At 44.8% G+C, this 25,399-nt stretch overlaps 5 protein-coding genes across 5 annotated transcripts; all 5 read right to left on the minus strand.

The window, feature by feature from the left end:
- On the minus strand, positions 1–516 carry LOC129151556 (interferon omega-1-like). Its single transcript, XM_054726717.1, has one exon. It carries the CDS (start codon positions 514–516, stop codon positions 1–3), a length of 516 nt encoding a protein of 171 aa, XP_054582692.1.
- Positions 517–7,852: 7,336 nt separating this feature from the next.
- Positions 7,853–8,440, minus strand: LOC129151671 (interferon omega-2-like). Its single transcript, XM_054727380.1, has one exon. The coding sequence runs from the start codon at positions 8,438–8,440 to the stop codon at positions 7,853–7,855; it is 588 nt and encodes a 195-aa protein (XP_054583355.1).
- A 3,440-nt stretch (positions 8,441–11,880) lies between these two features.
- On the minus strand, positions 11,881–12,396 carry LOC129151674 (interferon omega-1-like). The gene has a single exon (XM_054727396.1). The coding sequence runs from the start codon at positions 12,394–12,396 to the stop codon at positions 11,881–11,883; it is 516 nt and encodes a 171-aa protein (XP_054583371.1).
- Positions 12,397–19,716: 7,320 nt separating this feature from the next.
- Positions 19,717–20,304, minus strand: LOC129151656 (interferon omega-2-like). The gene has a single exon (XM_054727346.1). The coding sequence runs from the start codon at positions 20,302–20,304 to the stop codon at positions 19,717–19,719; it is 588 nt and encodes a 195-aa protein (XP_054583321.1).
- Positions 20,305–24,678: 4,374 nt separating this feature from the next.
- On the minus strand, positions 24,679–25,194 carry LOC129151689 (interferon omega-1-like). The gene has a single exon (XM_054727489.1). The coding sequence runs from the start codon at positions 25,192–25,194 to the stop codon at positions 24,679–24,681; it is 516 nt and encodes a 171-aa protein (XP_054583464.1).
- Positions 25,195–25,399: the final 205 nt, after the last annotated feature.

Raw genomic sequence — 25,399 nt, forward strand, 5'->3', positions numbered from 1 at the left:
TTACATGATTCCAACGCGTAGTGTAATTTCCACTCTAACGACCTCCCAGGCACAGGCGCTGTATTTCTTCTCTCTCAGGTAGTTATGGATGCTTTGGAAGTACTTCCGGAGGAGAATTCCCAAATTGGAACAATCCCGATTTTCTCCTTCCCTCTGCTCCAGGTGCTCCAGGCTGTGATGAAGGCTGGAGAGGAGTTGAGAGACGAGGGTGTGGTTCCATGCATCGTGGCTGTGCTGTGTTCTAAAGAGGTCGACGATGTGCGTGATCATCTGATGATGGAGACAGGTGCGTTCTGTCTTCTGCATCTGGGTGATTGTAGTCCCATTCCAAGGAAATTTGAAGTCGTTTCTGTCATCCAGGCATAGGTGAGGCCGGGTCCTTTGCAGTTGCCTCAAAAGATTGAAAACTCGCAGGTTTTCTCCTCTATGGATCCAAAGTAAGTCATCCTCAAGAGAGCTAACAGGGCTGGAGCAGAGCATGGCCCCTGCCACCAGCCACAGGTGGATCTGGGCCATTGGGAATTGCAGTGATTCAGGGCACTACCGCCAGGGGGAGTCGCGGGAACAATTAGCAGCAACTTTCCTTCTAGGGATTTCAAGAAAGCGCCGTTCTCCAACTGGCCGCCAGAGGGCGCAGGAGGCCTTTCTGAAGCTGCTTTTGGGGAAGTTCAGTCAGTCTGGTCTGAGAGCAGAGAAGCTGGCCGGGCCCAGCAGGGCCGCTCTGTGCGGCTTTAATACTGAAGGCAGAGCCTCCATGGGGAGGCCGCCGCTGCTGCAGACGGGGCTCTGCGCTTCCCCAGGGGCTTGGGGCTTTCCTTCTGCGCGGAAGCTCCAGCGAGGCCATTGGTACCGAGAACCCGTGTGCTGCGGGCCCAGAGGCGGGGATCAGAGCGTGTTGGGCGGTTTGTGGGGAATCGGGGCACTTTCTGCGCGGGATGCGCCCGGATTCGGAGCCGGGACCGCGGGGAGGACGGGCGATGGCCCCGCGCTGGGGACGCTGCGGGGGGAGCTGGGCCCGGGAGTGGCGGCTCCATAGGGCTCTGGGGCTTTCGGTGATGTGTCCACGTTACAGCGTTAGAGAGCCGTGGAGGGAAGTTAAACAAACTGGGAAGTGCGAGCATTAAAACGGCTCTTCCTGAAGCTACTCAAAATATTACAATATTTCAATATTAAATATTAATATGAAGCCCAGTATTTAAAAAATATTTTATATTAAAGCATCACTTAATTAAACTTTTAAAATAGTTGAAAAGTTTAGTATTAAATAAATATCGCTGTAAATTTTTAAATATATTTTATATATTTATTTATTTTTTCTTCAATTTTTTTTATTAAGGAATTATATGTGTACATATCTTACTTAAATATATTTTAAACGTAGAAACTAACACATTCTCCCAAACTTTAAAAAATACTTAAATATTAATGTAAATATCTACATAAAATTTAAAATATTTTAATCTTAAGACATCCTTCTATTAGAATTTTAAAAATACTTATATATTGAATATTAACTAAGTATTAACTGAAAATTTAAAATGTTTTAATTTTTTACATTCAGGCTATAAAAATTGCATGTATGAAACTTGCACTTTATTTCAGCTGTATTTTATTTGTACCAGAACCAGGATTCAGTGTAATTTTACTGTCTTGGCTGGAAAGAAAGCAAACACTTGAGTGTTTTTAGGATGACTTGTTGTCAGCCTGGCCTGCCTGGCTCAGCGCTGGAGCTTCAGCCTGTGAAGCAGGAAGTGCTGGGTTCATCCCTGGTCTGGGCACAGGTCCTGGTTGCAGCTAGATCCCTGGGTGGGGCTTGCAGGAGGCAGCCAATCAGTGTTTCTCATCATTGACATTTCTCTCTCTCCCTCCACCTTCCTCTCTGAAATCAATACAAATGTTTTATTTAAGATGTTATTTTTAATAAAAGGGATTACTTGTGTTCAGTTGAGAGTATTGCCCTGTTGGACCGTTTCTTGTTACCACGTGACAATGGTGAGTCATTTTTCTTTCATTTCACTTTACTGAGACGTCATCACAGGACCTCACATTGAATGAATTGTTAAAAGTATAAAATGGTGTTCTGTGCAGGCTGGAGAGGACAATTAGCAGGTCAGATCTTTTCCTTTCCTTTGGTTAGCATTTTGTAGACTGAATGGAACTTGCTAACATTATATTTGCACCGTGCCGCACCCCTTCCCTTCATAAGCCTCTCAGGGACTTGCAAGTGGAAGGTCATTTCGTGGCTCTAAAATGTTGATATTTTGTTCATCATGGATGTCCTTGCCTACTTCATTATTTCGTATTGCCTGGAAGTATTGTGTATCTTGATGACTCAGATGTGAGTCCTTCTTAAACTCTGTGCTTGAGGGAAGTACTCTGCGCTTCTACTAACCCAGGAAGGAGCTTTTGAATTAGTGTTGTGATCTTTAAGGGCTGAAAACCTAGGTATGTCCCCTTTCTTAACAGCACCACCCTCTGCCTCTTTCTTGTCTGTTTGTTTATGTTTTCCTGTGCCTCCGATAACATCCCCAGAGGTGGTCTGCCTCTGAGGCTGAAAGAAGGGATTCTTTAGCTGACTGTTACCACTCACAGAACAGCAGTGCTTTGTCAGGAACCTTTCCTCAGAGCTGGTTCTCTGCAGAGTGGGTTCTGAGATTCCTCTGGTTCTTGTGCCAGGCACTGATCTCTGTGTAACTCAGTGCTGTCCAATTTCCCAACGCCTTTTATTGAAGGGCCTGTCTTACTCTGTTGTATGCTCTTGCCTCCATTGTCAAATATTTATTGTGCATAATATCATGGGTTTACCTCTGGGGTCTCTGTTCTGTTCCAGTGATCTATCTGCCTGTTCCTGTGCCAGTCCCAGGCAGTTAAGATTACAGTGGCTTTGCAGTGTAACTTGATAGCTGGTATTGTGATTCCTCCTAGTTTGTTCTTCTTTCTCAAGATTGCTGTGGCTATTTGAGGTCTTCTTTTGTTCCATATAAATGTTTGGAGTATTTCTTGTAGATCTGTGAAATATGCTGTTGGTATTTTAATAGGGATTACATTGAATCTAAGATTGCTTTCGGTAGTATGGATATTTTAATGATGTTAATCCTAAGAGTCAGTGAACACTGTATGTTCTTCCACTTATTTCTACATGCCTCTATCTCTTTTGTTCAATGTCCTGTGATTTTCTGAGTACAAGTCTTTTACCTCCCCGGTTAAGTTTATTCCTAGGTATCTTAATTTTATGGGCACTATGGTAAATTGGAGTGTTTGTTTAGTTTTTCTTGCTGAGAATTCATTATGGGTATATAATGCCATAGAGTAGGGAAAACCTGTTCAATAAATGGTTCTAGGATCAATGGAAAGCCACATGGAAAAGAATGGACTGGGTTACAGTTTGTCCCATGAATAAAACTTTACTCAAAAGTGATCAAATAAATAAACACAAGTTCTCACACAATAAAATCAATAGAAGAAAGCATACGTACTAAATGTATGGGCCTTGGCTGTAGAGAACATTTTATGAACTTGACTTTAAAGGCAGGTGAAGGAACGGCAGAAATAAATGAATGGGACCATATCAAACTAACCAGCTTCTGCACAGCAATAGAGACTGACAACAAAACGAAGAGGCAACCAATGAATGGGAGAGAATATTTGCAAACAATAGCCCCGACAAAGGTGTAATACCCAAACTGTATAAAGAACTCACAAAACTCAACACTGAACGAACTACCCAATTAGAACGTGGGCACAGAACCTGAATAGACACCTCTCCCAAGAAGGCAGACAAACGTCCAACAGATATATGAGAAGATGTGCATGGTCACTAGCCATTAGGGAAATGCAAATCACAACTACAGTGAGACACCCCCTCACCCCTGTTAGACAAGTAATAAGTGTTGGAGAGGCTGTGGAAAAGGGGGAACGCTCATTCACTGCTGGTGGGAATATAGACTTCTGCAGCCACTATGAAAAACAGTCTCTGAATTCCCCCCAAAATTAAAAATAGAGCTACCTACCATATGACCCAGCAATCCCTCTCTTGCATATATATGGGAGAAATGAAAAACTTATTCATTGCAGCATTATTTTAAAAAAAATATATTTTACTGATTTTTTGACTGAGAGGAAAGGAGAGGGACTGAGAGTTAGAAACATCGATGAGAGAGAAACATCGATTAGCTGCCTCCTGCACACCCCCTGCTGGGGATGTGCCCGCAACCAAGGTACATGCCCTTGACCAGAATCGAACCCGGGACCCTTCAGTCTGAAAGCCTATGCTCTATCCACTGAGCCAAACCGGTCAGGGCTCATTGCAGCATTATTCACTGTGGCCAACACATGGAGACAGCCAAGGTGTTCCTCAATAGATAATTGGCTAAAGAAGACGTGGTACATAGACACATGGAATAGAAATAAGAAGAGATGAAATCCTGCCATTTGGGACGACGTGGACGGGTCCTGAGAATATTATGCTACGTGAAAAAGCTAAGCACCATATGATCTCAAATGTGGGATGTCACACTAGACTCTTGCACACAAACAGTTGTGTGGTGGTTGTCAGAGGGAAGGGTCTGGGAGGGTGGGGAGTGAAGGGGGACTAATATATAGTGACGGAAGAGGATTTGACTTTGGGTGGTGTGCATACCGTACAATATACAGATCTTGTAACAAATCCACACCTGAAACCTATATGATCCTATGAACCAATGTCACCCCAATACATTTTTTAAACAAAAGAAAGAGAAAAGGAATAAATAAACAAAGCCTTAAATCACTCACGCGGTGTTGTAGAGAATGTTCACACGTGGCTTTATGTCCGGTAGAAATGAAGTAACCCAATTGAACAGAGTATCTGCGGTTATAGAGATACAGGTTTAGAAATCCACTGGGCGCTACAGTATTTTATCTTAGATCCTTGTGATGATTAATTTTAGGTTTCAGTTGGATTGGACCATGAGGAGCCCAGACACTTGGCCAAACTTTCTGAATGTGTCTGTGAGGGTGTTTTGGTCTGAGACTGACAGTTAAGTAGATGGACTGGGAACAGCTATTGTTCTCCCTAATATGAGTCCACCTCATCTCACCAGTTGAAGGCCTTGAATAGAACATAATGGCTGACCTTGGAATAAGAAAACAGTAAATTAGCTAAATCCTATGTAACAAAACTTACAGCAAAGGGGAGGATGAAGGGCACAGTAGGGGTAAGGAGAGGGCACAGCTGTCTGCCCTGGCTGGGGGATAAAGGAGAGTAACTTTTGTCCCCTGGCCAACCTTCAGCTCTGCAAAACCAGCCACATGATTATTGTTTCATCAGATGTAATCGTTTGGGAACAAGGAATGGGAATAACACCAATCAACTCACAAAAGACTCACTTTAACTAAGAACACCAAATTGCTAATACTATCGAGCAAAATCATGGATGTTACTCATTCTCAATGTGCATTTCATATGATTAGTGAATCCATCAGTAATTTGGGTCATCTACTAGTAAATATCATTACTACTCAAGATGACATAGAAGTGGTCGATGTCTCTTAGAGGTTAGTGTTGTCCCACCCATGGAAAGGTCAAAGGTTTACTTCCACCTCAAGGGCATGTACCTAGGTTGCAAGTTCAGTTCCCGGCCTAGTCAGCTTGCAAGTAGAACCCAACCATTCATGCAGTAACCTATCATATCTCTCTCTCACATTGATGTTGTCCTCTCTCTCCCTTCCTTTATTTCTGAAAATCAATTTAAATAATCAATATAAGAATGACATTATTGAGCACCTCCTATGCTGTAGGCACTCTTCTAAGCATATTAATTTATGGTTCATTCCTTGAACACTCTTTGAAAACATGCATTTATAAAACAGGAGTTTCTCAAGCACCTTCATGTGTCAGTCTTGTTCTTCTAACTTAGTACACATGAGTTAACAAAAGAGGCAGAAGTGGTTCCTTTCATTATCCCTTTTTTATGAAGAAGAAGGAGACAAAGCCACAGAGAGATTAGCTTTCCCAATTTCAGAGCAATACTTGAGAATCTAGGAGTTCTGACTCCCCAGTCTAAGCTCTTCACATTGTAGGAATTTCCCTCTTCACAGGAACAAAGAGGCTGCTGAGAATCAGAGCATCCTTTCTCCAGGACAGTGGTTGTGATGGTTAATTTTATGTGTCAACTTGGCTAGGTCAACCACCGGTCATCCTGAATTTTGCCTTAAAATGTACCTGGAGGTAGAGAAGCATAAATGCAGCAGCCCAGGTGGTCCCAGTTTAGACCAGCAGAACTCAAATGGCCAAGCAACCTATTTGTAACTTAAGAGTAACACAGTTGAACTCCATTAAATCTGCAAGCAAGTAGAAAGGATGCTACCATTCAACAGGTGATAGGCAAAGAAAGACTGGAAAAAGTCCAGAATTGGCAAGTTTCTCTCCTTCTGAACTGGTCCATGAAGTAGAGTAGGAGAGGAAAGATAAAGGATAAAAATGTATTAAAGTATTACCCACAATTTATTTACAAGTGAATTGAAGCCTTGGCTAGGTCATCTGAGGCACAGATTAGCAGTGATGGGCATCCTTTTGAGCTTGGTGTGTCAACCTTCGCCAAAAAACTGAGCATAACTCGGGTAGTGTGTCACTTTGAGGAAAAAACTAACTCCAAGACTCTAATCGCAAATGTTTCATACTCAGGAGCAGCAAATATTTCATCCTCGGCATGCGGCCGCGTGTCATCAGAAATGGCTACGCGTGTCAGTGCTGACACGCGTGTCATAGGTTCGCCATCACTGGATTAGAGAAATCCTCCCAAACTGGTCTCTCTCCCTGCTCTCTGAGATAGTCACACAGCACACACGCAGTTATGTGCATTTGGATGACTCCCTTCCCTGCCCTCATTGGAACTGGCATTTGCTCAGGGCCCAGAACACCCATCAGCACACTCCTAGAAGCAGAACTGTCCACAACAGTTGTGAAGAACACAGAGCGGCCCCTCCACAGTTGCTCTCTCCCTGTGGCTTTTCTTCTGATTAGAAACCTTGAAGGGGAAACCACCACAGACCTAGAGGCGGTGAGGGCGGGGCGGGAAGGGAGTGAATACATCCAGTGAAGCAGGACTGGGAGACTGTGGTAGGAGGAGGCCCAGATGCCAATATCAGCCAACAAATCCCGTGTATCCTTTCCACTTCGCTCTAAAGACCCCTCCCCGATATCCCTACCCTCTCCTCCTGGCTGACGGAATGGAAACCGGTTACAATTCTGACATAAGCACCGAACATCCTCCATGTTTTCCAGGGCTCTTCTCCATTCCATGCGTTTCCAGCTTTCCATAGCACTTTCTGAGAAGTGGGGGACTGTTCTAAAGGACTTAAAAAGGAGTGCTATTTTGAGATAGATTCAAAAAATGAGGATTTAGGTTTTCAGAAGTAAAACACTCACGAAATTTTCTTTGATGAGAATTGAATAAATAAAGCAAAATGCAAATTTAATAATTTTAAAAAGTTACATGTTTTGTAAATTTTAATACCAGGTAAGAGCAAATATTGGTTATATAAATACATAAATATGATAAGATGAAAGAATAAATAATAAATAAATAAATAACCATTTATGACCATTTATAACCAAAAATAATAAATAACAATTAATCAAGAATAAATAATAAATATATAAATAACAATAGAGAACCATTCAGGCAGTAACCTATGAGGGACTATTGACCCAGGAGCCGAATTTTGTAACATTTTCTCGCTTAACACTTGACAGAAGATTTGTTGAGTAAAAGTCAATAAATTCTGTGACTGAAGCAGATAGAAGAGCCTTTGCACATGACCCAGGACATATGGGCAAAGGTGATGTGACACATTCATCATGAGAATCCTCTCAGGGCGATCCCACGTCTCCGTCCTTATTTCTCAGCCTTTCTTGCAAGGCTCTTGTTGAGGAGAAGGATCTCATGATTTCCACTCTGACAACTTCCCAGGCGCAGTCACTGTATTTCTTCTCCTTCAGGTAGAGACGGAGGCCCTGGAAGTACCTCTTCAAGGCCAGGGTAGGGCCCTGCGTGGCCAGGGCAGATCCCTCCTCTCCCATCTCCCGCGCCCAACAGGTGTCCAGGTCTTCCAGCTGCCGATGGAGTCCTGTGCGCAGTTGGTCCACGAGGGTCATGTTCCAGGTGACAGAGGAGTTGTCTGTGGTCAAGAGGTCGGAGATCTGCTGGAGCATCTCGTGGAGGACAGAGAGGGCCTGGGCCTTCTGGACCTGGCTGCCATCCACCGTTGCCCGGGGGAAGCTGAAGTGCTTTCTGTCCTTCAGACAGAAGAGAGGGGAGATGGTGCTCATGTGGCTCAGAAGCACTAAGTTCTCCCTGCTGAGCAGGACGTGGTCCTGAGGCGGGTCACAGCCCAGAGCTCCCCCGGGGCCAGAGCTGAACAGCACCAGGGCCGTGAGTAGCGAGAGCAGGAGGGCCATGGGCAAAGGAGGGTGCTGCTGGCCTGGCTGAGCTGGGCGTCTGGTGAACAACCTTGGGCCAGAAGTTCTCCAATGACCTTCTTTCTAGGCAGGGCCCTTAAATAGGGAACACCACAATTTTCATTTTCTAAGCATTTCTTTCCACTTTCACTTCCTTTTTTGTTTTCTTTTAGGTGGTCTAAGAAGATGTCATCAATCTGCAATATTAATTTTCTATTGTAAATTCCCAATAAACTTTTTTTTAATATATTTTATTGATTTTTTTACAGAGAGGAATGGAGAGGGACAGAGAGTTAGAAACATCGGTGAGAGAGAAACATCGATCATCTGCCTCCTGCACACCTCCCACTGGGGATGTGCCCGAAACCAAGGTACATGCTCTTGACCGGAATCGAACCTGGGACCTTTCAGTCCACAGGCCGACACTCTATCCACTGAGCCAAACCGGTTTGGGCTCCCAACAAACTTTAGATGTGTCATCTGGGCCCTGTGTTGCCCTCCTCACTCTGCACAGGGAGTCAGGCTCCCTCATCCGTGTGGGCTTGTGTGTTTTGTCAGGTCCTTGCTGGCCCACATGTAGTCCATAAGCTCTTTAGAACCAAGGGCTGGGTTTTATTTCCTGTTGTGTTCCCTGCAGAGGCTGAGGTTTTTAGTGACTGCGTTTCGGGGATGTTTCTCCTCTAGAACCCATTCCTGCAGGGCCACGTGGTTATGCTTCACGGGGGCCACTGGCTCAGGACTTGTGTAGTCATTGCCATTTCCTTCCAGCGTTTGTAACTGGTTGTTAGTGCTCCTCAGGCTGTGCAGATACCCCCAGCAGGAATCCGGGTTCTTTGCTGGCGGCTGTAGGTGTGGAGATTCTCATCACAAGATAGTAATATTCTCCCAGCGCCACCCCATTCACGAGGCCAATATCTGCTCTAGTAAACCTGTGCCTCTGAGTGACAGTGTCCTCAACTATAACTCTCCTGGACTCCCCCGCTGAGGGCAGGCTCACCCCATCCTGAGGTCCTTAGAATCCTCCCCAGGCAAAGTAGCTTGTGTCTTTGTGGCAAATGATGGGTCAGCATCCTCCTGCTTCCCCCGGAGGGTGTGTGTGAAGGACCCTTGTTCTCGGTGGTGACCTGCTCCTCTCCTGAGCCAGGACCCAGGTGTCAGTGGTGTCCACAGCCCTAACGCTGACAGCAAAGGTTTGTTTTGTCTAAGTGGGTGGAGGCATTCGTTATCCGTTTGCAATCATTGATCTTCAGTGGGCCAATAATTTGTTTTGGCAAGTGCAGCTTTATTATTGAATTCTCTTTTTAAATTATTGTATTCAGCTCACAATTTCTGAGCTGGGGACAGAAGATTCAATGACGTCTCTCAGTAGAAACTTGTAGAACAGAAACTGGTGAACTTCAGCTGCTCATTCAGCCTGTGCGTTTCTATTGGGCTTCTCTGGTCACCCCTCTGTCTCCTGCTCAGGATGCAGGGCAGTGAGGCTCAGGCTGCTAACTCAGGTAGTAAGAGCCTTCAATCCTTAATTATACAAAGTGTTTCATTTAAATGTAAATAACCACATAGTCATTACAGAGTGTTTTGCTGGGCATAGTCTGTGTTGCTCCTCTGACATGATTTTCTACTTCATCCTGAGGTTCATATAAAGGGAAGTAAAGAAAGTCAAAGGGACTTCACCATTTTTCTCTATACTTATCATGACGTCAGACTTTTTATTTCTCATTTCAATGTTCTCAGAAAGCAAAATCGACAGTTGTTTGTGGCAAAAATGAAAGAAATAGAATTCTGCATGTCCTAAAAGAGAAAGGAGGGAAGTGGCTTCTGATGACGAGAGGACAAAGTGTAAGTGGGCAGAATGGACTGCAGCCCCGCGGGGTGCTGGTGCTGTGGCAGAGGGAGGATGGAGCCAGCCCTGAGCTACACCGACGGTGAATTCAACCTTCTCAGTAATTCTGTTTGTATTTAACTTGTTTACACCACTATATGCAGTGTAAATCTGGAGCAATGAATTATTTGGAAGGTACCACAAATCCAAGGTCAAACCCTTAAGGAGTTTAAGACAAAGGCTGAACTGGAAGAGCCCATTAAAAGACAAGGAGAGAATTGGACATGGGATTTATGAACCAAGGAGAGGCCACACCATGAGAGCACTGAGCAGGGAGGGTGCGGTGACAACGGATTCCAAGTTCCACTTCAAATGCCAGTGGGTTGCTGTCTGGCTCTGTATGACATCACCAGTGTGGTCTGAGTCTATAGAACTGGCTTTAAGTTCTAAGGAAAAGTAGACAACATTCCTTTTAAATGGTTTTCATGAGTAGAATTTTCTGACAGTTGAAACAGGTTTGTTGCTGGCACTGGAGTAACCGTGGTCCCTCCAATTCCCAGCGGGTTGCTGTGGGGTCAGGGTCCCCTGGGCTGGGGACACTGCTGTTGGCCACGTCTCTGTGGGAGAGCTCTGCTCTCAGCATCCACTTCCATCTTCTCCCCCTCGGAACCAGAATGATCTGCAGAAACAGGTGACTCAGTGCAGGCCCTTCCCATTGTTCCCCTCCTGAGGGCCTGCCTGTTCCCGTCCAGGCTTTACCTGCCTCTGTTCTGCCCAGTTCTCACACTGCTGCTGACTTTCACCTCCTTCCTGCTCCTAGGTGTGCTCTGTGTCCTGTTCCCTGATCACCAGATCGGAGTCTGCTTCTCACCTCTTTGCACTGAGTGCATCACCTAAGACAGGTGCAGCCCCACTGCTGGGAGCATCAGTGATACTGCCCTGTACAGTCGTGGAAACGTCCCAGGTGATCCACCCTCATTTCTCTCTGTACAACTGCGTAGAATAGAATCAAGTTCCCAGAAAACTTTAGCTACACATGCTGAGTTGACCAAGTTCCCAAATAGAAGGTGCCCATGACCTACAATCATTGTTTACACAAGAGCCAAACATAAGAGTCTTCTGATCAGAAATGCTTGCATTGTTCTCTTCTACAAACGCAAGACAAAGTTCTCTAATGACCAACCAACGTCTGGATAGGTTTCTGTTGATCAGTTACAAGAGCCAGAGTGAACTTAACTGCCAAATGTCTTTAACCAAACATTATCCTGAAGAATCTTTTCATTAAAAAAATATTGGAATTTATAGTTTGGAAATAGCAAATAGTCCCTCCCCCTGCAACACCACTGTCGCCAAAAATTAAACAGTAAAAAAAAAAAAAGTGATAAAATTATTTATTTAAGAGGCAGATCATGTACCTCTCTCTAAACATAATTTTGTAAATTCATGATGTAAAAGATATTTTTAAAATAACCCCTTGATTTTAAGTCAGGTATTTCTCAGCTGGTGCAGAAATCTGAGTGGAGATTATTTAGGGGCTTGGCAAACAATGCAGTTGAAGAGAGAGAGTCAGTCACCATAGACATTTATTGTGAATTTGCTGACTTTCCTTTGAGGATTGTTACATGATTCCAACGCGTAGTGTAATTTCCACTCTAACGACCTCCCAGGCACAGGCGCTGTATTTCTTCTCTCTCAGGTAGTTATGGATGCTTTGGAAGTACTTCCGGAGGAGAATTCCCAAATTGGAACAATCCCGATTTTCTCCTTCCCTCTGCTCCAGGTGCTCCAGGCTGTGATGAAGGCTGGAGAGGAGTTGAGAGAGGAGGGTGTGGTTCCATGCATCGTGGCTGTGCTGTGTTCTAAAGAGGTCGACGATGTGCGTGATCATCTGATGATGGAGACAGGTGCGTTTTGTCTTCTGCATCTGGGTGATTGTAGTCCCATTCCAAGGAAATTTGAAGTCGTTTCTGTCATCCAGGCATAGGTGAGGCCGGGTCCTTTGCAGTTGCCTCAAAAGATTGAAAACTCGCAGGTTTTCTCCTCTATGGATCCAAAGTAAGTCATCCTCAAGAGAGCTAACAGGGCTGGAGCAGAGCATGGCCCCTGCCACCAGCCACAGGTGGATCTGGGCCATTGGGAATTGCAGTGATTCAGGGCACTACCGCCAGGGGGAGTCGCGGGAACAATTAGCAGCAACTTTCCTTCTAGGGATTTCAAGAAAGCGCCGTTCTCCAACGGGCCGCCAGAGGGCGCAGGAGGCCTTTCTGAAGCTGCTTTTGGGGAAGTTCAGTCAGTCTGGTCTGAGAGCAGAGAAGCTGGCCGGGCCCAGCAGGGCCGCTCTGTGCGGCTTTAATAGTGAAGGCAGAGCCTCCATGGGGAGGCCGCCGCTGCTGCAGACGGGGCTCTGCGCTTCCCCAGGAGCTTGGGGCTTTCCTTCTGCGCGGAAGCTCCAGCGAGGCCATTGGTACCGAGAACCCGTGTGCTGCGGGCCCAGAGGCGGGGATCAGAGCGTGTTGGGCGGTTTGTGGGGAATCGGGGCACTTTCTGCGCGGGATGCGCCCGGATTCGGAGCCGGGACCGCGGGGAGGACGGGCGAAGGCCCCGCGCTGGGGACGCTGCGGGGGAGCTGGGCCCGGGAGTGGCGGCTCCGTAGGGCTCTGGGGCTTTCGGTGATGTGTCCACGTTACAGCCTTAGAGAGCCGTGGAGGAAAGTTAAACAAACAAACTGGGAAGTGCGAGCATTAAAACGGCTCTTCCTGAAGCTACTCAAATATTTTAATATTTTAATATCAAATATAAATATGAAGCCCAGTATTTAAAAAATATTTTATATTAAAGTATTACTTAAGTAAACTTTTAAAATAGTTGAAAAGTTTAGTATTAAATAAATATCGCTGTAAATTTTTAAATATATTTTATATATTTATTTATTTTTTCTTCAATTTTTTTTATTAAGGAATTATATGTGTACATATCTTACTTAAATATATTTTAAACGTAGAAACTAACACATTCTCCCAAACTTTAAAAAATACTTAAATATTAATGTAAATATCTACATAAAATTTAAAATATTTTAATCTTAAGACATCCTTCTATTAGAATTTTAAAAATACTTATATATTGAATATTAACTAAGTATTAACTGAAAATTTAAAATGTTTTAATTTTTTACATTCAGGCTATAAAAATTGCATGTATGAAACTTGCACTTTATTTCAGCTGTATTTTATTTGTACCAGAACCAGGATTCAGTGTAATTTTACTGTCTTGGCTGGAAAGAAAGCAAACACTTGAGTGTTTTTAGGATGACTTGTTGTCAGCCTGGCCTGCCTGGCTCAGCGCTGGAGCTTCAGCCTTTGAAGCAGGAAGTGCTGGGTTCATCCCTGGTCTGGGCACAGGTCCTGGTTGCAGCTAGATCCCTGGGTGGGGCTTGCAGGAGGCAGCCAATCAGTGTTTCTCATCATTGACATTTCTCTCTCTCCCTCCACCTTCCTCTCTGAAATCTATTCAAGTGTTTTATTTAAGATGTTATTTTTAATAAAAGGGATTACTTGTGTTCAGTTGAGAGTATTGCCCTGTTGGACCGTTTCTTGTTACCACGTGACAATGGTGAGTCATTTTTCTTTCATTTCACTTTACTGAGACGTCATCACAGGACCTCACATTGAATGAATTGTTAAAAGTATAAAATGGTGTTCTGTGCAGGCTGGAGAGTACAGGAAGCAGGACCGATCTTTTCCTTTCCTTTGGTTAGCATTTTGTAGACTGAATGGAACTTGCTAACATTATATTTGCACCGTGCCGCACCCCTTCCCTTCATAAGCCTCTCAGGGACTTGCAAGTGGAAGGTCATTTCGTGTCTCTAAAATGTTGATATTTTGTTCATCATGGATGTCCTTGCCTAATTCATTATTTCGTATTGCCTGGAAGTATTGTGTATCTTGATGACTCAGATGTGAGTCCTTCTTAAACTCTGTGCTTGAGGGAAGTACTCTGCGCTTCTACTAACCCAGGAAGGAGCTTTTGAATTAGTGTTGTGATCTTTAAGGGCTGAAAACCTAGGTATGTCCCCTTTCTCATCAGCACCACCCTCTGCCTCTTTCTTGTCTGTTTGTTTATGTTTTCCTGTGCGTCAGATAACATCCCCAGAGGGGGTCTGCCTCTGAGGCTGAAAGAAGGGATTATTTAGCTCACTGTTACCACTCACAGAACAGCAGTGCTTTGTCAGGAACCTTTCCTCAGAGCTGGTTCTCTGCAGAGTGGGTTCTGAGATTCCTCTGGTTCTTGTGCCAGGCACTGATCTCTGTGTAACTCAGTGCTGTCCAATTTCCCAACGCCTTTTATTGAAGGGCCTGTCTTACTCTGTTGTATGCTCTTGCCTCCATTGTCAAATATTTATTGTGCATAATATCATGGGTTTACCTCTGGGGTCTCTGTTCTGTTCCAGTGATCTATCTGCCTGTTCCTGTGCCAGTCCCAGGCAGTTAAGATTACAGTGGCTTTGCAGTATAACTTGATAGCTGGTATTGTGATTCCTCCTAGTTTGTTCTTCTTTCTCAAGATTGCTGTGGCTATTTGAGGTCTTCTTTTGTTCCATATAAATGTTTGGAGTATTTCTTGTAGATCTGTGAAATATGCTGTTGGTATTTTAATAGGGATTACATTGAATCTAAGATTGCTTTCGGTAGTATGGATATTTTAATGATGTTAATCCTAAGAGTCAGTGAACACTGTATGTTCTTCCACTTATTTCTACATGCCTCTATCTCTTTTGTTCAATGTCCTGTGATTTTCTGAGTACAAGTCTTTTACCTCCCCGGTTAAGTTTATTCCTAGGTATCTTAATTTTATGGGCACTATGGTAAATTGGAGTGTTTGTTTAGTTTTTCTTGCTGAGAATTCATTATGGGTATATAACGCCATAGAGTAAGCAAAACCTGTTCAATAAATGGTTCTAGGATCAATGGAAAGCCACATGCAAAAGAATGGACTGGGTTACAGTTTGTCCCATGAATAAAACTTTACTCAAAAGGGATCAAATAAATAAACACAAGTTCTCACACAATAAAATCAATAGAAGAAAGCATACGTACTAAATGTATGGGCCTTGGCTGTAGAGAACATTTTATGAACTTGACTTTAAAGGCAGGTGAAGGAACAGCAGAAATAAATGAATGGGACCATATCAAACTAACCAGCTTCTGCACAGCAATAGAGACTGACAACAAAAAGAAGAGGCAACCAATGAATGGGAGAGAATATTTGCAAACAATAGCCCCGACAAAGGTGTAATACCCAAACTGTATAAAGAACTCACAAACTCAACACTGAACGAACTACCCAATTAGAACGTGGGCACAGAACCTGAATAGACACCTCTCCCAAGAAGGCAGACAGACGTCCAACAGATATATGAGAAGATGTGCATGGTCACTAGCCATTAGGGAAATGCAAATCACAACTACAGTGAGACACCGCCTCACCCCTGTTAGACAAGTAATAAGTGTTGGAGAGGCTGTGGAAAAGGGGGAACGCTCATTCACTGCTGGTGGGAACATAGACTTCTGCAGCCACTACGAAAAACAGGCTCTGAATTCCCCCCAAAATTAAAAACAGAGCTACCTACCATATGACCCAGCAATCCCTCTCTTGCATATATATGGGAGAAATGAAAAACTTATTCATTGCAGCATTATTTTTAAATATATATATTTTACTGATTTTTTGACTGAGAGGAAAGGAGAGGGACTGAGAGTCAGAAACATCGATGAGAGAGAAACATCGGTTAGCTGCCTCCTGCACACCCCCTGCTGGGGATGTGCCCGCAACCAAGGTACATGCCCTTGACCAGAATCGAACCCGGGACCCTTCAGTCTGAAAGCCTATGCTCTATCCACTGAGCCAAACCGGTCAGGGCTCATTGCAGCATTATTCACTGTGGCCAACACATGGAGACCACCAAGGTGTTCGTCAATAGAGAATTGGCTAAAGAAGACGTGGTACGTAGACACAATGGAATAGAAATAAGAAAAGATGAAATCCTGCCATTTGGGACGACGTGGACGGGTCCTGAGAATATTGTGCTACGTGAAAAAGCTAAGCACCATATGATTTCAAATGTTGGATGTCACACTAAACTCTTGCACACAAACAGTTGTGTGGGGGTTGTCAGAGGGAAGGGTCTGGGAGGGTGGGGAGTGAAGGGGGACTAATATATAGTGACGGAAGAGGATTTGACTTTGGGTGGTGTGCATACCGTACAATATACAGATCTTGTAACAAATCCACACCTGAAACCTATATGATCCTATGAACCAATGTCACCCCAATTCATTTTTTAAACAAAAGAAAGAGAAAAAGGAATAAATAAACAAAGCCTTAAATCACTCACGCGGTGTTGCAGAGAATGTTCACACGTGGCTTTATGTCCGGTAGAAATGATATAACCCAATTGAACAGAGTATCTGCGGTTATAGAGATACAGGTTTAGAAATCCACTGGGCGCTACAGTATTTTATCTTAGATCCTTGTGATGATTAATTTTAGGTTTCAGTTGGATTGGACCATGAGGAGCCCAGACACTTGGCCATACTTTCTGAATGTGTCTGTGAGGGTGTTTTGGTCTGAGACTGACAGTTAAGTAGATGGACTGGGAAAAGCTATTGTTCTCCCTAATATGAGTCCACCTCATCTCACCAGTTGAAGGCCTTGAATAGAACATAATGGCTGACCTTGGAGTAAGAAAACGGTAATTTAGCTAAATCCTATGTAACAAAACTTACAGCAAAGGGGAGGATGAAGGCACAGTAGGGGTAAGGAGAGGGCACAAGCTGTCTTCCCTGGCTGGGGGATAAAGGAGAGTAACTTTTGTCCCCTGGCCAACCTTCAGCTCTGCAAAACCAGCCACATGATTATTGTTTCATCAGATGTAATCGTTTGGGAACAAGGAATGGGAATAACACCAATCAACTCACAAAAGACTCACTTTAACTAAGAACACCAAATTGCTAATACTATCGAGCAAAATCATGGATGTTACTCATTCTCAATGTGCATTTCATATGATTAGTGAATCCATCAGTAATTTGGGTCATCTACTAGTAAATATCATTACTACTCAAGATGACATAGAAGTGGTCGATGTCTCTTAGTGGTTAGTGTTGACCCACCCATGGAAAGGTCAAAGGTTTACTTCCACCTCAAGGGCATGTACCTAGGTTGCAAGTTCAGTTCCCGGCCTAGTCAGCTTGCAAGTACAACCCCACCATTCATGCAGTAACCTATCATATCTCTCTCTCACATTGATGTTGTCCTCTCTCTCCCTTCCTTTGTTTCTGAAAATCAATTTAAATAATCAATATAAGAATGACATTATTGAGCACCTCCTATGCTGTAGGCACTCTTCTAAGCATATTAATTTATGGTTCATTCCTTGAACACTCTTTGAAAACATGCATTTATAAAACAGGAGTTTCTCAAGCACCTTCATGTGTCAGTCTTGTTCTTCTAACTTAGTGCACATGAGTTAACAAAAGAGGCAGAAGTGGTTCCTTTCATTATCCCTTTTTTATGAAGAAGAAAAAGACAAAGCCACAGGGAGATTAGCTTTCCCAATTTCAGAGCAATACTTGAGAATCTAGGAGTGCTGACTCCCCAGTCTAAGCTCTTCACATTGTAGGAATTTCCCTCTTCACAGGAACAAAGAGGCTGCTGAGAATCAGAGCATCCTTTCTCCAGGACATGGGTTGTGATGGTTAATTCTATATGTCAACTTGGCTAGGTCAACCACCGGTCATCCTGAATTTTGCCTTAAAATGTACCTGGAGGTAGAGAAGCATAAATGCAGCAGCCCAGGTGGTCCCAGTTTAGACCAGCAGAACTCAAATGGCCAAACAACCTATTTGTAACTTAAGAGTAACACAGTTGAACTCCATTAAATCTGCAAGCAAGTAGAAAGGATGCTACCATTCAACAGGTGATAGGCAAAGAAAGACTGGAAAAAGTCCAGAATTGGCAAGTTTCTCTCCTTCTGAACTGGTCCATGAAGTAGAGTAGGAGAGGAAAGATAAAGGATAAAAATGTATTAAAGTATTACCCACAGTTTATTTACAAGTGAATTGAAGCCTTGGCTAGGTCATCTGAGGCACAGATTAGCAGTGATGGGCATCCTTTTGAGCCTGGTGTGTCAACCTTCGCCAAAAAACTGAGCATAACTCGGGTAGTGTGTCCCTTTGAGGAAAAAACTAACTCCAAGACTCTAGTCGCAAATGTTTCATCCTCGGCATGCGGCCGCGTGTCATCAGAAATGCTACGCGTATTAGTGCTGACACGCGTGTCATAGGTTCGCCATCACTGGATTAGAGAAATCCAAACTGGTCTCTCTCCCTGCTCTCTGAGATAGTCACACAGCACACACGCAGTTATGTGCATTTGGCTGACTCCCTTCCCTGCCCTCATTGGAACTGGCATTTGCTCAGGGCCCAGAACACCCATCAGCACACTCCTAGAAGCAGAACTGTCCACAACAGTTGTGAAGAACACAGAGCGGCCCCTCCACAGTTGCTCTCTCCCTGTGGCTTTTCTTCTGATTAGAAACCTTGAAGGGGAAACCACCACAGACCTAGAGGAGGTGAGGGCGGGGCGGGAAGGGAGTGAATACATCCAGTGAAGCAGGACTGGGAGACTGTGGTAGGAGGAGGCCCAGATGCCAATATCAGCCAACAAATCCCGTGTATCCTTTCCACTTCGTTCTAAAGACTCCTCCCCGATATCCCTACCCTCTCCTCCTGGCTGACGGAATGGAAACCGGTTACAATTCTGACATAAGCACCGAACATCCTCCATGTTTCCCAGGGCTCTTCTCCATTCCATGCGTTTCCAGCTTTCCATAGCACTTTCTGAGAGGTGGGGGACTGTTCTAAAGGACTTAAAAAGGAGTGCTATTTTGAGATAGATTCAAAAAATAAGGATTTAGGTTTTCAGAAGTAAAACACTCACGAAATTTTCTTTGATGAGAATTGAATAAATAAAGCAAAATGCAAATTTAATAATTTTAAAAAGTTACATGTTTTGTAAATTTTAATTCAAGGTAAGAGCAAATATTGGTTATATAAATACATAAATATGATAAGATGAAAGAATAAATAATAAATAAATAAATAAATAAATAACCATTTATGACCATTTATAACCAAAAATAATAAATAACAATTAATCAAGAATAAATAATAAATATATAAATAACAATAGAGAACCATTCAGGCAGTAACCTATGAGGGACTATTGACCCAGGAGCTGAATTTTGTAACATTTTCTCGCCTAACACTCTGACAGAAGATTTGTTGAGTAAAAGTCAATAAATTCTGTGACTGAAGCAGATAGAAGAGCCTTTGACCATGACCCAGGACATATGGGCAAAGGTGATGTGACACATTCACCCATGAGAATCCTCTCAGGGCGATCCCACGTCTCCGTCCTTATTTCTCAGCCTTTCTTGCAAGGCTCTTGTTGAGGAGAAGGATCTCATGATTTCCACTCTGACAACTTCCCAGGCACAGTCACTGTATTTCTTCTCCTTCAGGTAGAGACGGATGCCCTGGAAGTACCTCTTCAAGGCCAGGGTAGGGCCCTGCATGGCCAGGGCAGATCCCTCCTCTCCCATCTCCCGCGCCCAGCAGGTGTCCAGGTCTTCCAGCTGCCGATGGAGTCCTGAGCGCAGTTGGTCCACGAGGGTCGTGTTCCAGGTGACAGAGGAGTTCTCTATGGACAAGAGGTCGGAGATCTGCTGGAGCATCTCGTGGAGGACAGAGAGGGCCTGGGCCTTCTGGACCTGGCTGCCATCCACCGTTGCCCGGGGGAAGCTGAAGTGCTTTCTGTCCTTCAGACAGAAGAGAGGGGAGATGGTGCTCATGTGGCTCAGAAGCACTAAGTTCTCCCTGCTGAGCAGGACGTGGTCCTGAGGCGGGTCACAGCCCAGAGCTCCCCCGGGGCCAGAGCTGAACAGCACCAGGGCCGTGAGCAGCGAGAGCAGGAGGGCCATGGGCAAAGGAGGGTGCTGCTGGCCTGGCTGAGCTGGGCGTCTGGTGAACAACCTTGGGCCAGAAGTTCTCCAATGACCTTCTTTCTAGGCAGGGCCCTTAAATAGGGAACACCACAATTTTCATTTTCTAAGCATTTCTTTCCACTTTCGCTTCCTTTTTTGTTTTCTTTTAGGTGGTCTAAGAAGATGTCATCAATCTGCAATATTAATTTTCTATTTTAAATTCCCAATAAACTTTTTTTTAATATATTTTATTGATTTTTTACAAAGAGGAATGGAGAGGGACAGAGAGTTAGAAACATCTGTGAGAGAGAAACATCGATCAGCTGCCTCCTGCACACCTCCCACTGGGGATGTGCCCGCAACCAAGGTACATGTTCTTGACCAGAATGAAACCTGGGACCTTTCAGTCCACAGGCCGACGCTCTATCCACTGAGCCAAACCGGTCAGGGCTCCCAACAAACTTTAGATGTGTCGTCTGGGCACCGTGTTGCCCTCCTCACTCTGCACAGGGAGTCAGGCTCCCTCATCCGTGTGGGCTTGTGTGTTTTGTCAGGTCCTTGCTGGCCCACATGTAGTCCATAAGCTCTTTAGAACCAAGGGCTGGGTTTTATTCACTGTTGTGTTCCCTGCAGAGGCTGAGGTTTTTACTGACTGCGTTTGGGGGATGTTTCTCCTCTAGAACCCATTCCTGCAGGGCCACGTGGTTATGCTTCACGAGGGCCACTGGCTCAGGACTTGTGTAGACATTGCCATTTCCTTCCAGCGTTTGTAACTGGTTGTTAGTGCTCCTCAGGCTGTGCCGATACCCCCAGCAGGAATCCGGGTTCTTTGCTGGTGGCTGTAGGTGTGGAGATTCTCATCACAAGATAGTAATATTCTCCCAGCGCCACCCCATTCCCGAGGCCGAGATCAGCTCTAGTAACCCTGTGCCTCTGAGTGACAGTGTCCTCAAGTATAACTCTCCTGGACTCCCCCCTGAGGGCAGGCTCACCCCATCCTGAGGTCCTTAGAAACCTCCCCAGGCAGAGGGGCTTGTGTCTTTGGGGCAAATGATGGGTCAGCATCCTCCTGCTTCCCCCGGAGGGTGTGTGTGAAGGACCCTTGTTCTCGGTGGTGACCTGCTCCTCTCCTGAGCCAGGACCCAGGTGTCAGTGGTGTCCACAGCCCTAACGCTGACAGCAAAGGTTTGTTTTGTCTAAGTGGGTGGAGGCATTCGTTATCCGTTTGCAATCATTGATCTTCAGTGGGCCAATAATTTATTTTGGCAAGTGCAGCTTTATTATTGAATTCTCTTTTTAAATTATTGAACACATTGAACTCAGAATTTCTGAGCTGGGGACGGGAGATTCAATGACGACGTCTCTCAGTAGAAACTTGTAGAACAGAAACTGGTGAACTTCAGCTGCTCATTCAGCCTGTGCGTTTCTATTGGGCTCCTCTGTTCACCCCTCTGTCTCCTGCTCAGATTGCAGGGCAGTGAGGCTCAGGCTGCTAACTCAGGTAGTAAGAGCCTTCAATTCTTAATTATACATAGTGTTTCATTTAAATGTAAATAACCACATAGTCATTACAGAGTGTTTTGCTGGGCATAGTCTGTGTTGCTCCTCTGACATGATTTTCTACTTCGTCCTGAGGTTCATATAAAGGGAAGTAAAGAAAGTCAAAGGGACTTCACCATTTTCCTCTATACTTATCATGACGTCAGACTTTTTATTTTTCATTTCAACTTTCCAAGACAGCAAAATCGACAGTTGTTTGTGGCAAAAATGAAAGAAATAGAATTCTGCATGTCCTAAAAGAGAAAGGAGGGAAGTGGCTTCTGATGACGAGAGGACAAAGTGTAAGTGGGCAGAATGGACTGCAGCCCCGCGGGGTGCTGGTGCTGTGGCAGAGGGAGGATGGAGCCAGCCCTGAGCTACACCAACGCAGGGCTGGGCTGCCTCTGCCAGAGGCTCAGAGACCAGGACCTCCTGGGTCAGTGACCAGCCACGTCACTTTCCTGTCATTTAATGCACATGGGACCCGCTCTGAGGACAGAACGGAAGACTCACAGCAACCAACTCTCAGAAGACTGGCGACCACGACCCCCACTGCTGGAGCGGGACCCTCCCTGCTGCCTAGTGGATATTAACCCCGATGTGCGTGCTCCATCTGGTTAATTGCAGGGGCCTGATTCGGCGGGGCCAAACTTGCGGGCATCTCCCTTTTCTGCATCCAGCATGGAAAGAGAGATGAACGAACCGGTCCTAAATGGCGGCGGCCAGGCATTGAGAAATAATAAAAATAAAGAAAACAAGACATAGAAATAGATTCATAAAGCTGGGGCTGGGAGGGACGCCATCCTTCCTCTCTCATGGAGAGGCAGCAGGATGAGGACCCTGAGCCACCCAGCAGGTTTATCTTATCTCCCAAAAATCCAGGAAGTAACACCAAAACTTAGGATCAAAGGAGCTTATTTGCATTCTTAACTAGGCCCCAGCATCACTGGATTCACATATCTAGACCCGCCCCTGCTGACACCTGGGCTGCTATGAAGTCAGAACTGATTAACATGTCCAGCCTCATTGGGGAAGCATGTTCCCAGGGCGTGACTCGGCCTAAGCCCTGAGTTCAGCTGATGATAATTAAGGAAATGCCCAGGTGCCTCCCAGGGGCCCTCTCCAGTAAATAAATCCACTCAGCTGCTGGAAGATTGTCTTGAGTAAATCTTGTGGATTTGAGAGAAATGGAATTGGATGATCCTAAAAGAGTGTGCTCTTAATCTATATAACAATTATATTGATATTTTACAGTAAGTAACAAAATTTTATTGCATGCTAACTTTGGTCCAACCACTGCTATAAGATATTTGAAATGGTGAATTCAACCTTCTCAGTAATTCTATTTGTATTAAAGTTGTTTATACCACTATTATGCGGTATAAATCTGGAGCGATGAATTATTTGGAAGGTACCACAAATCCAAGGTCAAACCCTTAAGGAGTTTAAGATATAGGCTGATCTGGAAGAGACCATTAAAAGACAAGGAGAGAATTGGACATGGGATTTATGAACCAAGGAGAGGCCACACCATGAGAGCACTGAGCAGGGAGGGTGGGGTGACAACGGATTCCAAGTTCCACTTCAAATGCCAGTGGATTGCTGTCTGGCTCTGTATGACATCACCAGTGTGGTCTGAGTCTATAGAACTGACTTTAAATTCTAAGGAAAAGCAGTCAACATTCCTTTGACATAGTTTTAAAGAGTAGAATTTTCTGACAATTGAAACAGGTTTGTCGCTGGCTCTGGAGTAACCGTGGTCCCTCCAATTCCCAGCGGGCTGCTGTGGGGTCAGGGTCCCCTGGGCTGGGGACACTGCTGTTGGCCACATCTCTGTGGGAGAGCTCTGCTCTCAGCATCCACTTCCACCTTCTCCCCCTCGGAACCAGAATGATCTGCAGAAACAGGTGACTCAGTGCAGGCCCTTCCCATTGTTCCCCTCCTGAGGGCCTGCCTGTTCCCGTCCAGGCTTTACCTGCCTCTGTTCTGCCCAGTTCTCACACTGCTGCTGACTTTCACCTCCTTCCTGCTCCTAGGTGTGCTCTGTGTCCTGTTCCCTGATCACCAGATCGGAGTCTGCTTCTCACCTCTTTGCACTGAGTGCATCACCTAAGACAGGTGCAGCCCCACTGCTGGGAGCATCAGTGATACTGCCCTGTACAGTCGTGGAAACGTCCCAGGTGATCCACCCTCATTTCTCTCTGTACAACTGGGTAGAATAGAATCAAGTTCCCAGAAAACTTTAGCTACACACGCTGAGTTGACCAAGTTCCCAAATAGAAGGTGCCCATGACCTACAATCATTGTTTACACAAGAGCCAAACATAAGAGTCTTCTGATCAGGAATGCTTGCATTGTGCTCTTCTAGAAATGCAAGATAAAGTTCTATAATGACCAACCAACGTCTGGATAGGTTTCTGTTGATCAGTTACAAGAGCCAGCGTGAACTTAACTGCCAAATGTCTTTAACCAAACATTATCCTGAAGAATCTTTTCATTAAAAATATATTGGAATTTATAGTTTGGAAATAGCAAATAGTCCCTCCCCCTGCACCACCACTGTCCCCAAAAATTAAACAGTAAAAAAAAAAGTGATAAAATTATTTATTTAAGAGGCAGATCATGTACCTCTCTCTAAACATAATTTTGTAAATTCATGATGTAAAATATATTTTTAAAATAACCCCTTGATTTTGAAGTCAGGTATTTCTCAGCTGGTGCAGAAATGTGAGTGGAGATTATTTAGGGGCTTGGCAAACAATGCAGTTAATGAGAGAGAGTCAGTCACCATAGACATTTATTGTGAATTTGCTGACTTTCCTTTGAGGATTGTTACATGATTCCAACGCGTAGTGTAATTTCCACTCTAACGACCTCCCAGGCACAGGCGCTGTATTTCTTCTCTCTCAGGTAGTTATGGATTCTTTGGAAGTACTTCCGGAGGAGAATTCCCAAATTGGAACAATCCCGATTTTCTCCTTCCCTCTGCTCCAGGTGCTCCAGGCTGTGATGAAGGCTGGAGAGGAGTTGAGAGACGAGGGTGTGGTCCCATGCATCGAGGCTGTGCTGTGTTCTAAAGAGGTTGACGATGTGCGTGATCATCTGATGATGGAGACAGGTGCGTTCTGTCTTCTGCATCTGGGTGATTGTAGTCCTATTCCAAGGAAATTTGAAGTCGTTTCTGTCATCCAGGCATAGGTGAGGGCGGGTCCTTTGCAGTTGCCTCAAAAGATTGAAAACTCGCAGGTTGTCTCCTCTATGGATCCAAAGTAAGTCATCCTCAAGAGAGCTAGCAGGGCTGGAGCAGAGCATGGCCCCTGCCACCAGCCACAGATGGATCTGGGCCATTGGGAATTGCAGTGATTCAGGGCACTACCGCCAGGGGGAGTCGCGGGAACAATTAGCAGCAACTTTCCTTGTTGGGATTTCTAGAAAGCGCGGTTCTCCAACGGGCCGCCAGAGGGCGAGGAGGAGGCCTTTCTGAAGCTGCTTTTGGGGAAGTTCAGTCAGTCTGGTCTGAGAGCAGAGAAGCTGGCCGGGCCCCGCAGGGCCG

Source organism: Eptesicus fuscus, chromosome 15, assembly GCF_027574615.1.
Source record: "Eptesicus fuscus isolate TK198812 chromosome 15, DD_ASM_mEF_20220401, whole genome shotgun sequence".
Classification (NCBI taxonomy): Eukaryota; Metazoa; Chordata; class Mammalia; order Chiroptera; family Vespertilionidae; genus Eptesicus; species Eptesicus fuscus.